General features: G+C 41.9%; 1 protein-coding gene across 1 annotated transcript; it reads left to right on the top strand.

Annotated features, from left to right (window-relative positions):
* Nucleotides 1-1,422: 1,422 nt before the first annotated feature.
* On the top strand, nt 1,423-12,428 carry LOC149525897 (maestro heat-like repeat-containing protein family member 2A). Its single transcript, XM_089778085.1, has 7 exons — nt 1,423-1,559; nt 4,482-4,624; nt 7,963-8,085; nt 8,915-9,077; nt 9,578-9,676; nt 11,179-11,330; nt 12,264-12,428. The coding sequence occupies exons 1-7, from the start codon at nt 1,520-1,522 to the stop codon at nt 12,426-12,428; spliced, it is 885 nt and encodes a 294-aa protein (XP_089634211.1). The 5' UTR covers nt 1,423-1,519.
* The last annotated feature ends 2,724 nt before the right edge of the window (nt 12,429-15,152 follow it).

A 15,152-nucleotide genomic window follows, 5' to 3' on the forward strand; every position in this document is an offset into this window, starting at 1 on the left:
GCAGTTTTCTCAAAGTGGTTTCATGGACCATTTTGAGTATCACTGCTTTAGACGTCTACTCACAAATTCAAGGAATAACAGGACTAAGCAGTCAGAATTGGGAGTACTAATAGACAAGTCATAACTGAGCTTAAGTGGCATCTCAGATACTTGATGGGATAAATCTCATAACTGCAGTATTGGCATAGAGGGGTACATCTTGTTCAGGAAGAGCATGTAGGAATAAAAGGGAGGTGGTGTTGTATTGTACACTTGTTCTGAGTTCCAGAAAGAGGCAAGAGGCAGACCAGCTGAAAGTCTCTGGGTAAGGACGAAGTGGGGAAAACACATCCAAACCAGGAGGAGGAGGGAGATGAGGCATTTCTAGAACAAATAAAACAAATATCCAGACCCTTATAGTAATGAGGGACTTGACCTACCTAGACATCAGTGGGAAAAGTAATATGATAAAACACAAAATATCCAATAAGTTCTTGGAATGTCATGGGGACAATGCTTTGTTTCAGAAACTGAAGGAAGTAACCCAGGGCATAGGCATTTAAGAATTGATTCTGACCAACAGGGAGGAGATGGTTGTGAACCTGTAGGTAGAGGCCTATTTGGGAGAAAGTGATTATGAATAAGGCTGTGAATCATTCATGGAGGTCACAGAAATCATGAAACAAAAAACAGGACTATGTAGCACTTTAAAGACTAACAAGATGGTTTATTAGGTGATGAGCTTCCGTGGGCCAGACCCACTTCCTCAGATCAAATAGTGGAAGAAAATTGACACAACCATATCAATCAAAAAAATGAACACATATGAAAAGGACAAATCAAATTTCATGTGTTCATTTTTTTTATTGTATCCTTTGGTATATATGGTTGTGCCAATTTTCTTCCACTATTTGATCTGAGGAAGTGGGTCTGGCCCACGAAAGCTCATCACCTAATAAACCATCTTGTTAGTCTTTAAAGTTCTACATAGTCCTGTTTTTTGTTTCAGCTACACGAGACTAACACGGCTACATTTCTGTCACAGAAATCATGGATTCTGTGACTTTCTGGGACCTTTGTGACTTCCACAGTAGTTGGCGTGGTACATCTCAGGGCATCCCTGGGGCCAGATGCTGTGCTGGAGCATTGGTTGGAGAGCAGTCAGGGTACCCTGAGCAGTTCCCCCACCTGGAGTGGAAGTAGTAGTGGCACCCTAGCCTGCTCTCAGAGCAGTGGAGTCTGCTGGAGCGCTGCCTTTCCCCAGCACCTAAAATTTATTTAGGGCAATTTTTAGTAAAAGTCATAGACAGGTGACAGGTCATCTTAACCATAGTTCTCTCCAGCAAAGTGACAGAGTCCCTGTGTGCCTACCTGGTCATCAACAGTTTATGGAATTTGCTTTGGTCACAAGCATGTCACAATAGTGCTTGTGTAAGTTTAACTGGAAGTTCTGGTTGACAGACTGAGAGGCCATCTATCTCTCAGTACTGGAGCTAGTTGGAGAAAGGATTGAGAGAAGGTGTTGAGGAAAGACTAAACCATGAATACATTTGTGAGTGAACAGGAGGTAATTGATAGAGGTAAGGGTCACTATTGTATTTTTTATATCCAACCTGTATCCACACATACACATTCAAGAGCATGGGTGCATAGAAACGTGTAATATTCTCCATTTCGATGACCAGATCATTAGCTGCTGTAAATCCAGTGAGCCTCTACTGACTTCCCTTTTAATTGACTTGAGTTGAAGGACTGGCCTACAGCCTCTGAACCTGGAAACTTTCCTGACAACCTGTGTCACTATTGGATGTTATGGGGAAGGTCTTCTTTCCTTTCTCCAGTTGTTTTATGTTTAATATGGGTCCTTATTTTATGACTTCTGCATCCTTGGAGCCAAAATCTAGTGGTGCAAAGCATCAGAGATGGGAGAAATTAGAAGAGAAAACACAGAAGGACTTCTCTTCTAGCTGACTGTGTCTAGACTACAAAGTTCTATCACTTTTCTTTTGAAAGAGGCTTTTCTGACAGTTGGCCCGTCTACACTGGGCCAAATGTCAGAAAAAAAGCCTCTTTCAGAACATCCCTTCTTCCTCGTAGAACGAGGTTTACTGAGATGCTGAAAAAACATGTCTGCTTTTCCAATATTTTTTTGGAAAAGCAGACGCATTCCTTGGACGTGGCAGAGCTTTTCTGGGATATCTCTGGTATCCTGGAAAAACTCTGCAGTCTAGATGTACCTGCTGTCTACTTAAGATATTAAGTGGATAGCTAGCATATTAAATGGAGGATAACAAAGCGTTTCTTAGCAACACTAGTGCTCTTAATCCTTCACCATTACTATTGCAACTGTATGGGCAATGTAAGTTACAGTTCTGATTCCATCTGCATCTGGGTGTTGGAATCGAAGGGTAAGGATGGGTAATCGCCTAATCTTGAGCAATCTTTCATGGGAAGGGTAAATTCTGACCAATTCCTTCTCCATGCCTTGGAATGCTGTTACAATGGAGACAGATAAATATGGCATTTCAGATTTCTTGTTAAATATTAAGTCTCCAGGAGAATTTCTGCTGAGAGACACATGGGAGATAAAATCCTGATTTTATTAATACATCAACTATTTCACAGTTTCATAGAGTTTAAGGGTGGTAGGTCATTAGATCATGTACTTTAATCTTCTGTATGTCACAAACCATTACGTTTCACCTAGCAACCCTATGCTGAAACCAAAACTTGTCTTGGACTAAAAATTGTCACTCTTGAAGGGTATGTCAACACAGCAGTGTTAATTTGGAATAACTGATGTTATTGCAAAATAACATAGTCCGCATCTACACAGCAAGCCATTATTTCAACATAATGTCAAATAATGTCAAGCTGGAGGACTTCCTTCTCCGACTCCTATAACCCGCATTTTATGGGGAGTAAGGGAAGTAGGAGGAAGAGTGCTCTTTCCCCGACTTCCTGCTGTGTAGACAGCGCCAAAAGCCGAAATAAACTATTTCAACTTAAGCTGCACAATTGATAGCTCAAGTTGTGTAGCTTATTTCTGCTTTAGCCCTGCTGTGTAGATGTGCCCAAGGCCTAGGAGACTAAGATGCTGTGTGCTGCAGACAGAGGATAGGAGAAACTGAAATGCTACCAATGCCTGAGGCCTTTGCAATGGTAGAGAAATGATTAGGTCAGAAATGCCCTGATGATCCTGGTGGTTGATCAGTGCCCCATACTCCCGAAGAAGACAAATTCCCAACCTCCCAAACAATAATCCCTGCTAGTCTGACCCAGGGAAAATTCCTCCCCACCCTCAAATCTGGAGATCAATTGCATCCTGACCAATGTTCTCTCCAATTCTACGTGTAGAATACATTTTATGTGCATTGAGGCATGTACAGATGTGTACAACCATTAGAAACACATGTCTGTCACCTAAGTGCTCAGTTTACAGGTAACACTGATCCTGACTATGTGAGCAAGACTTACCAAGACTTAATCTCTCAGGCTTCACATAAAGGTATGGGGCAATCACTCTACCCATGGAAAACACCTAGCTAGATAATTTCATGGAGGTTAGGTCCATAAAAGGCTATTAGCCAGGGGATAAAATGGTGTCCTTGGCCTGTGTTTGTCAGAGGCTGGAGAGGGATGGCAGGAGATAAATCGCTTGATCATTGTCTTCTGTCCACCCTCTCTGGGGCACCTGGTGCTGGCCACTGTCGGCAGACAGGATACTGGGCTAGATGGACCTTTGGTCTGACCCAGTACGGCCGTTCTTATGTTCTTATGTTGTGCATTGGGGGAAAATCTTTTAGGGTCTCTAGAGGCAACTGGACAAATACCTAGTCCATGTGTCTTCTCTGCAAGTATTTAAATTACCATAAAATAAAACTGAAGCCTTTTTTCAAAACAGAGTGCATAAAGTTTGACTTCTAAATTCATACAGTGGGGTCTTTAAAAAGTGGCTTGATTTTCAAGAGATACTGAACCCCTAGAAGTTCTTTGCACCATCCATAGGTAATTCTGGGTGCTCAGCACTTTTGGAAATGACACCCTGACTAAGCAAAACACTTCAGCATGCACGTGTTTAACTTTAGATTTATTTGTTGGCATTGAGTTAGGCATGTGATTAATTTGTTGAATCAGGATGTAGGCGTGTTAATATGGATTTAGGAGTTTTAGTTTAGGCACCCAGTTTTAAAAATCTTGGCTATAAATTATTCTGTGTGCTATCAAAATGCCTAAATTAATAGTAAAGGTGGAAAAGATGATTTTATGTGGGGATCTTATTTAAAAGGAGCAGCTTTTCCTTATTATAATCCGTCCCCCCACAATAGCTCTGCAAACAGACATGGTCACCATGAGGAAAGAAAAGGATTTGCATGATTCCCAGGTCCACTTATCACCATGTCTGGTCTCCTACAGAGTCTTTACTAGATAGTGAATTAAAGACACAAGCACTGAATCCCAACATCAATGATAACCAGCAGAATCCTTTCCTTTAATTTCAGCTGTTTACAGCGAGGTTGTTTTACTCCTGGACCATATGGACGATCAAGATAAGGCCTCTATTGTCCTTCAGATTGTCAAGATAGCTGAGACCAAACTGGCTGTCGTTGTGACTGTTCTGCTAGAAAAACTTCAGCAGGATGAGGTAGGGCAGTTTCATCAAATCACATCTGTTTTCCATGTTTCCACTCCAAATTCTGTTTGACTTCATGGAAGTAATTCAATACAGAACTTGGCTCAGCCCACCTTCAGTGTAATCAGTATTTACCCTTCTGTCTTCATGCAAAACTCATTATGCAAAATTCTGTTACAGATCAGGATGATATAATAAAGAGACACTCAGAGGAGCACTGTCCTTTTGTACACACTGGAGTACATGGGCTGTATATTATAAAAGGGCACTGTAGGGTTATCTATAATCTCTTATAGCAGTATTTTGTCCTCCTTTAGCATCTTCATCCAAAAACCTCAAAGCACTTACCTACTTACTCATGAATTCGGTTTTACAGCACCTTTGAGAGAGTGATAAACATCCCCATTTACTGATGGGCTGTGTCATGGGGAATTAAATAACTTGCTCAACACCACATAGTGAGTTAGTAGAAGAATGGTGAATAAAACCCATGTGAACTGACTCTCTGCTCTAAACTCAAGACAACACTTCTTAATTATAATGACATATGATTGGGCTATAGCTTTGAAGGGTTCTTAAATAATCCAAACCCCTTTTTCTTTTATTAATACTCGCATCCAGCAAAGTCCATTTCTCTATTAAGGGTCAACACAGAAGGCATTTTAGTTTCAAGTACCAGGATGCCAAGACAAGCAGTTCATTTCTGGCTCGCTTGAATAGTGTGGGGCTCTTGTATTCATAAGTTATCAATTATGATTTTCAATTAAAAATCCTCCTTACATTTAAAAATGAATGGAAAGAGGCAGAGCCTCTCCCCACTAGAGCAGTAATAATAGCAGTTTGCAGCAGCATCCTTTAAAAGCACAACCACTGGAATGTGTAGCCAACCATTGGCTTTGAACATTCCAAAGTGCTTTATGACCTTAGCAGGCAGTTCACACCTTCAGCTGCCTGAATTCAGAGTTATAGACTCACAGGAGACAGATGTGAAAGGCTTGTTGGATCATCCAATTTCCCAGCAGTGCCTTTTTCATTTTTTGGGGCCAAACCAATTTTAAAAGCTCCTAGTGACTGGGGTTCCACCACTTTCCAATGAAGACTATGTAATAACCTGATAGATGTCTTATAGCTGGGGCATTTTTCCTGATGTTAAAGTCTAAATTTTATGTCTCTGATACTGCCCCCTGCTGTGCAATGTACGTGCTGCAGGGTAAGAAACACTGACTCCTAAGCATCCTCACTCCACAGTGCATGCTATGCAGCAAGGAGGTGGTGGCTGGCTGGAGTAGGCAGTCATGGTTGTGCTGACTCTGTGGAGGAGAGCTGACCTGATCTGAGCCCAGGGGAGTCCAGTTGTTTTCCCACTGTGATGTGATACGATTTATTTTAGATCCAAGAGAAACCAGGACACTCCAGGGATACTTAACCACTTTCTTATTTATTGCAAGCTTTAAGCAGTTATTACAGTTGTTTAAGTTTTACAAGCCTTAAAAACAATTACTACACAATTGAAACCTTAAATGCCATACATTCTAAAGCAATAATATAGTGCAAAGCAATGCAAAAGCAATTAATAAAAGAGCTACTAGAATACAATAATAAAGACTAGTTCACTTACACTTCACCCGTATGCTACCTACAGTAGCAGGCAGGAGGTCAGGGTTCCTTTTCTTCCCATGCATTGGAACACCATGCACTGGCTCACCGGTGTGAAGGGCCTATTTACTTCTAGTTACATCGAGCAGTACCTGTGGGTCAATCCTGCTCATTCCCTCCCACTGATTGTTCTTACTAAGCCCATTTGATAGCAAAGCGAGACTTGGTTGTTCTAATAATATTTACCAATTGATTACGTATTGTGTAGGATATGTAACATGCCCAATACCCTATCTGGAGTACATCCTGTCACTCAGGATGTTGCTGCTATGTGCATAGTTGACAGTTGTATGGCTGCATCTGTAATTTGTGGTTATCAGAAACAGAAGTACCTGTACAAGATTGCTTGCCATGTGTTCTTGACATAGTCTCAGGTACCATGCTTCATCTGCATTGTTATGCAAAACATTCCTTCCTCTCACAGCTTCTCCCATGACCTTGCCTGCATGCTTATGTGCACCAGACTTGAGACAGGCCTGGGTTTTGCTTGTTAGAGATCCGCACGTGTTAAAGGGAGACGTGGCCATTTATTGTCAAGGCAGGCTCCCCTACACCCACCCAACCTCACCTTGATGCATGAGGTCAGATCCCATAGAGGTTGCAGGTCTCTATTTAAAAGTCAGTTCTGCTGGCCTCCCTGCACTTTTTAAAATTTTCTCCTGAATTACTTCCAAGCTGTTGATCTTTTCTGGGGAATGTGGTGCCAAAAAAGTGAAATAAGCCAGAAGCACTCACACCTCAGATGAACAATGAGAAACTGTTGTCTTCCTGCTTTATGACAGGATTCCTGTATGTAACAAACCCAACCCAGATGGCTGACTTTTTTTTTCACTGTCACTCCAGGTCACTTGTTGTTTCCCACTTTTCTCCCTCTCATTATGTCAGTTATATTGACCCCCTCTCTAGGTGCGCTAGTTTGCAGTTCTCTGAAATCAGTCTTGTTCTGCTCAGGTTTCTAATTTCTCTGTGCCCCTCTTTATTATTTCTCTGTCACAACTCATACCTTCAACTCCTCCATATTTAGTATCATCTGTGAATTTGAACTTTGATGGACCCCATAAAAGAGACCTTCAAGTGTGCTACTGGCAATGTAGAGGTAACTCCTGAGCTAATTTTCCCTAAAAGCTGCAGAAGATTTACTGCAGGAGTTGGGTATCTTATAATTGTATTTACAAATTCTGTCTGGAGTGGATAAAAAAAGGCATGATGCTAATAATAACAAGAACAACAATAACAATAATAATAATAATAATAATAACAACAACAACAACAATAATAATAATAAAAGAAATTAGATAAGGGGGCAGTGCAGGGCCCTTATTCAGATTAAAAAATTTGTAAATTGCTCAGCTTCTTCTGAAATGCTGCTAGCTGGGGTGATTGTGGAGGGCATAGCAAGTTTTATACAAAAGAAGACTAGGGGTTACTTGAGTGAGTATGCAGGCTGTAGAATCAGTGTGGTCTAGTGGAGAGGACTCCAGATAGTGAATCAGAAGACCTGAATTATTTTCCTGGCTATTGATCTGCTCTTTTAGCCTGGGCTAGTTGTTTCATGTTTAGATTGTAAACTCTTTTGGGCAGAAGCTTATTAGCGTAAGTGTTACTATATTGCGTTACTATATTAGCTTATAGCATTACTATATTGTCATCAAGGAAACATTTTCCCCAATTGTTCTTTTATGTTTTGTCCCCAGAAAAACAGAGTAGACATTTACTGTATCCTGGAGGAAGTATTACAGCAGGATGCCCAGGTCCTAGAGAGAAGGCTAATGAGCAAAATAATAACACTTGCCTCAAACCACATGAGAGAGACTCAGGTAAGTTAGATTAACGGAAGTGTTGGAGCATAAGCTTTTGTGGTCAAAGACCCACTTCACTGCTTTTGCAGATTCAGACTAACACGGCTACCCCTCTGATACTCAGGTAAGTTAGTTTTCCCTATATGCTAATGACAGGAATGAAAGCTTAAACTAATTAAAACTTTTTTTGTAAACTATATACTGAAACTCCAGGATTGATGACTGCTAGGGGCCCACAGATCCCCACACCGTCCTCCAGAAATCCCAGGTCCTAAGCAGCATGTGACTAGTTTCATCTTGTTCAAGTTACACATGTGCTTAAGTGCTTTGTAAGGTCAGGATATTGTGACATATATCAGATGCAGAGAGGCCTACCGTTTCTTAACAAGCAAGTATTTTGTGAAGTCTACTAGGGATTTCATTATTGATACTGATTTTCTGTGGAAGGTGCTCTGATACTATGGTGTTAAGCAGCAGGATGAAACCTTTAAACAGAATCTGAGCTGTTTTCAAAAGAAGCAGTATTTGGATTTAGGGGATAGTTTATTCAGGAAAATTCTCTGAATATCTTGAAGCTGCCCACCTCCTCTGAGGGAAAAATATCATGTCACTATGATAGCCAATCATCCACCACAAATAGCTAATAGCGAATAGTCTAAGCAGCTTGCAAACAACTGAAAGGCTGACAAGTGTTTAGCCAAACGATTCAATGATAATTTATGACTCATGATTCTGTTCTCAGAAAGTTGGGTGGAAAACAGAAATAAGAACTTGATTCATTTGAGCAGCATTGGCTGGTGTAGTTGGCTTTAATCACTTCAGTCTCTCTCTTTTTGTATTTTTTAAGGAAGCAACAAATGAACTAAAAGTGGCAGCGAGCAACACATTAGTGGCTCTGGCACGCTGCTATTTCAGTGAGGTGATGTATGAGCTTCAATGTCATCTGAATCCACTGAAGCTGTCTGACGTGTTCACTTTGATTACGCTGGACAACCTATCATCAGCCTATCGTATGTCAACTTCCATCTTTTGTTTCAAAGTTATTGTCTTCCATTTAAGGACAGAGGTTCACGCTCTGTACAGCTACACAGAGTGCTATTTGGGGGGCATGAGATGAACTGCTGTGGCTGGTTCCAGTTGCTAGACCATGAGCTATCCACACCAAGGGGCAAGCTCTTATGCCCCATTTGAAGTTCTTAAAGGACAGGATTGAGGAAAATCAGGTCTAGTGGAGCTCTTCTCCATTCCATTTCTCATCCCTCCCCAGTGCTCTCTCTCCTACTCTGGGAGAGGATTGGGCATCTGGCACAGCTGCACATTGGTGGAGAATGCTCCTCCTCAGGGTAAATCCCCCACTGATTTTTTACTTCTGCCTTATCATTTGTGTACGCAGCACAAAATGACCTAGGAGCCCATAGCATCTGACCCAGCGGTGTTTCTAAATGCGATAGTAAAAAGGCAGATAACAGTCAATTGTCTGTCTTCCTTTTCTTCTGGTCCTTCTTTTCAGCACTCAAGTGCATTCCTTTTGTGGGAATGCCCCTGTACGGCATGAGCTCCATGCGGATGTTAGTCGGCGAGAGCAGGCTGATGCAACCATTTTGTGTTGGTAAGTGCCAGCACTTATTGTAGATGTCCAAAATGGATATTTAGGGGCCTTGGTACAGAGTTAAGTGACTGATCGTTTACAAACAGGCTCTGAACTGGATTGTACCAGGGGCTGAGTCCTCATGCTCCTGTGGCACTCAGTGGAGTTGAGAGTGCTCCTTACTTTGCTGGAGGGGCTGAGCATTTGTAAGTTCAGGCCCTTTATGACTTGTGGATATTTTAAAAATAAACAAAAGCTGATGCTGCCCATGTGCCAGGAAACTCCTGGGGGAGAATGTGCAGGCAACAGACTGAATTACATTCAAAAATTTCCCGTTTTCCACCCCTCCACCCATTCCTCCTCTTTAGTTTCTTAATTATCATCTCCTTTCACCCTCTTTCTCTGTCCTCTGGTCTTCTCCACTTCTCTCTTCCTTTGCTTTTTAGTTGATGCTCAAGTAAGGCCACGTCTACACTATGCAGAAGATCAATGCTGCTGCAGTTGATCACCAGGGTCCAAATTAGCAGGTCTAGTGAAGACCCACTAATTCGAACTGAGTGGGTGCTCCCGTTGGCACCGGTAGGCCTGCTTCTCATGAGGAATAACACTCCTGTCAACCTTCCACTGTGTGGACAGTCTGAAAACACGATTTAAGATACGTCAACTCCAGCTACATAATTAACATAGCTGGAGTTGCGTACCTTAAGTCAACTTTCCCCTTTAGTGTAGATCAGGCCTAAGGGATTAATCCTGCACCTTTGAGATAAATGGGAATTTTGCCATCAGCTTCATAGAACATAGGATTGAGCCTTAATTTTCCTTTCAAGGGCAGCGGGTGCATCTAATTTTAGGGCAAAATGCTGTCAAATCTCAGTATAGCTAATAGGAGTTAGGGGCACTGAACATCTTTCAGACAAACTGTAACCCAACAGGAAATCATACAGTTTTAGGGCTAAATAAGCAATAACTGCAGAGGACATGAATCATTCAGAAAACAGCTGGTCAAAATATTTTGTTTTTTTATTACATTTTTCATATTTTTTTCCAAGTTGATGGAATATTAAACTGAAAAAATGTCAATGACAGTTTTAATCAGGATGTGTTCAGTGTTTTTGTGCAGCTAAAAAGGTGGCTGAAATTTGTTGATTTTTGAAACATGTGAATGATCTTTGTCATTTGAAATTTTGAAAAAAACAAGAGTAAACACTTTTAATTTAATTTAAACTACCTTTACAATCAGCTCTAATTAAGAGGTAACAAGGGAGAAAAAAATATGTTTTCAAATGATGGGAATTAAAAAGAGATGGAGAGAGACAAAAGAGAAGAAAGCCTTTTGAGAAACAAGAAACGGAAAGGAGGGAAGAGAAATAATTCAAAACTGTTATTGGATTTCATCAGCTGTTCCTGAATTGGGCATGGAATTGTAATAAACTACAAGCCTGGGTGTCTTCACTGATAAAACAACGTATCCTTATTACTATTGCATCCTTTTCATATTGCCTGTCTTTTTTCCTTCCATGCAGTTCTGGAAAAATGGTCAAGGGCAGTAAATGTATATTTTAGTAACTGGGAAAGGTGGCCATTTCCCAAAATGGGTAAATCTCAATTCTGTGATGAAATTCTTCCCCTCTATCGTCATGTGACAAGCAAATGGACCACATGTGAAGATTTGGAGGTGAGAATTGTAGGCTTTCTAAACCTTGATGAGAAATTGTATTGTTAAATTCTCTGTGTATGGCACTCTTTGTGATGATGGAGTTCAATGGCAGGTTCTTTGGGATAGAAGGGAGTATGATGTAAAACATTTAAAAAAGATTATAATGTCACAATCTCATGGAAATTCTGTCTGTACATAGTGTACATAGATTCCAGTTTTGTCACCTGACATGCAGATGAATATAGGAGAATGGGCTAAATTCATTCCTGGCAGATGTCTATTCAGTTCCAGTAGAGTTACAGCAGGAATGAGTTGTTTTAGTGTGCATACTAATCTGGGGAAATATCCCACTTGGGAAAGTTGTGAGGTGCAGTAGAATATAATTCTGAAACCAACACCATAGCTGTGTCTAGACTGGAAAAACTTGCCAGCTGTCTACACTGGCTGCTTGAATTTCCGGAAAAGCACTGACGATCTCATGTAAGATCGTCAATGCTTTTCCGGAAATACTATGCTGCTCCCGTTCAGGCAAAAGTCCTTTTCCGAAAGACTTTTGCGCAAAAGGGCCAGTGTAGACAGCACAGTAGTGTTTTCTGCAAAAAAACCCCGATCGCGAAAATGGCAATTGGGGCTTTTTTGCGGAAAAGCGTGTCTAGATTGGCCACGGACGCTTTTCCGCAAAAAGTGCTTTTGCGGAAAAGCATCCTGCCAATCTAGACGTGCTTTTCCGAAAATGCTTTTAACGGAAAACTTTTCCGTTAAAAGCATTTTCGGAAAATCATGCCAGTGTAGACAAAGCCCATGAGTCTTAACTCTTTACCAGGAAATATTGAGATAGGGCTGTTTCAACAGTGGAAAAGGGAAATTGCACTCGTCAGAAGTAGAAAAGATGGGCCCATTGCATGATATTGAATGAATTTGTAGGAACATAAATTCTGTGTCTCTATGTAGGGCAAGCAGGCCATTATCAAAGCCCTTGGTACTATGATGAGCCTCCTCCTGCATAAAGAAGAGCATCAAGATAAGGTGTTCGAACAGATCCCATGGCTCCTTGAGCAATATAAAGAGGATGTTAATGTTTTTCATGTCACCAAGGTGAGATACTTATTAAAATAACTATCAATGTGTGCGCATAGGTGAACTGCACTAGCTGCTACCAGTGGCGTTTCCTGGTCTACATAGTGACTTGTTAGATAATAGATAAACACACAAGTCTTGATTTTATAGACATGGTGACCCAGGTGACAAGTTTTGTAGGTAAAAGCCTCTCATGAAAAGTATCTTCTGTTTCTGGAGATGATAAGGAGGTAAGAAACAAAACACCTGTTCCCTCCCCGCCCCCCCCCATAAGATACTCCCTCCTTGTGATTTACTGGTACATCCTATCAACTCTGTGTCTCTCTTTTAGATTATAAATAAACTCCTCAGAGCAGGGGCTGCTGTGTGTTGTCTCTGGGCAGTATTAAATAAACTGCCAGTAGCTGAAAATTAATACTAAGAAGGCCTGAAGTGCATTGCTTTAGATTATATAACTAGATAGATATAAAATCACTGTCTAGTTCATCTACCGTTGTGTACAGGGCTGTTGTAGCTGTGTTGGTTCAAGGATATTAGAGAGACAAGGTGGGTGAGATAATATAATTAAAGATATTATTTCACCCACCTTGTCTCTCTTATTTCATCTACCCTCAGTATCACATGACCAAGGTAACTCTTGTCTGCTGATAGTGAGAGGATGGAGTGAGGGCAGTTGGCTTCAGTAGTATGATTGAGCATGCTCAGTCTATGTGAGCTGGCTCAGTACAAGCCAAGCAGCAAATCCAAGGCCACAACCCTGCTGCCCTTCCCCCCTCCCCACTTCCTCCATGGTTTACTCCCAATCTATGTTGGCTTTCTGGTCCAGAATATGTGGTTGCTTTTGGGATTGGAATGCCCATGACTTTGAGGGAATCAATGTCTCATGGACTTGACTAAAAGTATCAGAGGACTACACAAGAGCCTAAATGTAGTAAAATATGTAGATTTCATCAGAGATATCCTGGAAGCTTCAAGCAGCAAAGAAGAAAAGTGTGTAGGTACAGGAAGGAGTTAGACTGTCATCTCATTATCAATAGCCTGGAAGAGAACATAAAATCATCATTGATAAAATTGGCAGATGAAATAAAAATTGGGGAGTGGTAAATAATGGAAAGGACAACTCACTGATTCAGAGTGATATAGATCATTTGGTAAACTGGGTGCTAACAATAAATGTGCATTTAAATATTGCTGAATGTAAATAGATGCATCTAGGAACAAAACAATGTAGGTGATACATACATGTTGAGGGATGCTTCCTGAGAAACAGTAACTCTGAAAAATATTTTGGGAAACTTGGTGAATACTCAGCTGAACATGACCTACAAATGCGATGCTGTGGCCAAAAAAGCTGAAGTGATACTGGGATGCATACATGGGGAAATCTCAAGGAGGAATATAGTGGGAAATGCAAAGTTCATTTCCACACTAGAACTGACCAACAGATATTGGTAGATACCCCTGATACCGGCTTCCTGTGAGAAGAGTGCCTTCCACACCCTGCTTGGCTTATAGCAATTCAGCAGGATGCCATTTGGGCTGCACTGAGCCTCAGCCACTTTTCAGCAGCTCATGAACCAAATATTGCAAACATATATGCAATATACAGCCGTGTGCATTAAGAATATTGTCATCCACAGCACCAGCTGGGGGAAACACCTCTGACATCTTAGCAAGGTATTGTAAGCCCCAATAGATGCAGGACTCACTGTGAATCCAGCCAAGTGCCATCTTAGTGAACACAGTAGGAAGGGGAAAACTATAGCTCCTTGATAAATAAGGTCTAAGGCTTGTGTGACTGCCCCACCTCCATGACAAAGAAACAGGTGCCACAATACTTCAGAGACAGTGGCTGCTTAGTACTCAACTTCATCACACTGGGCACCCTATTATTGGACCTGATGAAGAACACCCAATCACAGAAAGTCCAGTAATCAGAAGACTGTGAGGAAGCCTTCCAGGCCCTGTGAAAACAGCTGAACCAAGAGCTGGTCCTATCCCATCCAACTTCACAAAGCCTTCTATCCTTCAAATGGAGGTCTCGGAGGTAGGACCAGGAGTGGTACTATCTCAAGAAATAGGTGGGAAGGAGCACCAGATCCTTTATCTCAGCTGCAAGCTGTTCTCCTGAGAGACCTGCCGCCCTACTATAGCAAGGGAGGCCCTGGCCATCAAGTGGGTGATCTACACCCTGGGGGTATGTCTACACTACAAAGTTAATTCGAACTAACGGACGTTAGTTCGAATTAACTTTGATAGGTGCTACACTAGCGCTCCGCTAGTGCGAACTTAATTCGAACTAGCAGTGTGCTTAGTTCGAACTAGGTAAACCTCATTGAACGAGGACTAAGCCTAGTTCGAACTTACTGGTTCGAATTAAGGGGTGTGTAGCCCCTTAATTCAAATTAGTGGGAGGCTAGCCCTCCCCAGCTTTCCCTGGTGGCCACACTGGCCAACACCAGGGAAACTCGTCTGCCCCCCTTCCGGCCCCGGACCTCTTAAAGGGGCACAGGCTGGCCATCCCCCAGCTAGCAGACCCTGCACCTGGCACGGCTCAAGCCAGCCACCCGCTGCCACCCAGCCATCCCCCTCTTCCCGGGACCAGGCTGGCGGCTCTCGGGAGCCTGCCCAGGACCACACCCGCCTGGTTTAGTGCGGACATCATGGACCTCGTCCACGACCTCCGCACTAGGCACAGAAAAGTGGCCGTCTAGGGCAGGAGAGCTGCCAGCCTGGCCACCTAGGAGCAGGTGTGCATGAAAA

Source organism: Pelodiscus sinensis, chromosome 1 (genome assembly GCF_052426305.1).
Source record: "Pelodiscus sinensis isolate ZL-2025 chromosome 1, ASM5242630v1, whole genome shotgun sequence".
Classification (NCBI taxonomy): domain Eukaryota; kingdom Metazoa; phylum Chordata; order Testudines; family Trionychidae; genus Pelodiscus; species Pelodiscus sinensis.

Excerpts from the sequence above, each read along its gene's own strand:
- LOC149525897 (XM_089778085.1), top strand. The coding sequence starts at position 1,520 with ATGAATACATTTGTGAGTGAACAGGAGGTAATTGATAGAG. Across the intron at positions 1,560-4,481 it reads ACAGGAGGTAATTGATAGAG|CTGTTTACAGCGAGGTTGTT; the intron begins GTAAGGGTCACT and ends CTTTAATTTCAG. Across the intron at positions 8,086-8,914 it reads ACCACATGAGAGAGACTCAG|GAAGCAACAAATGAACTAAA; the intron begins GTAAGTTAGATT and ends GTATTTTTTAAG.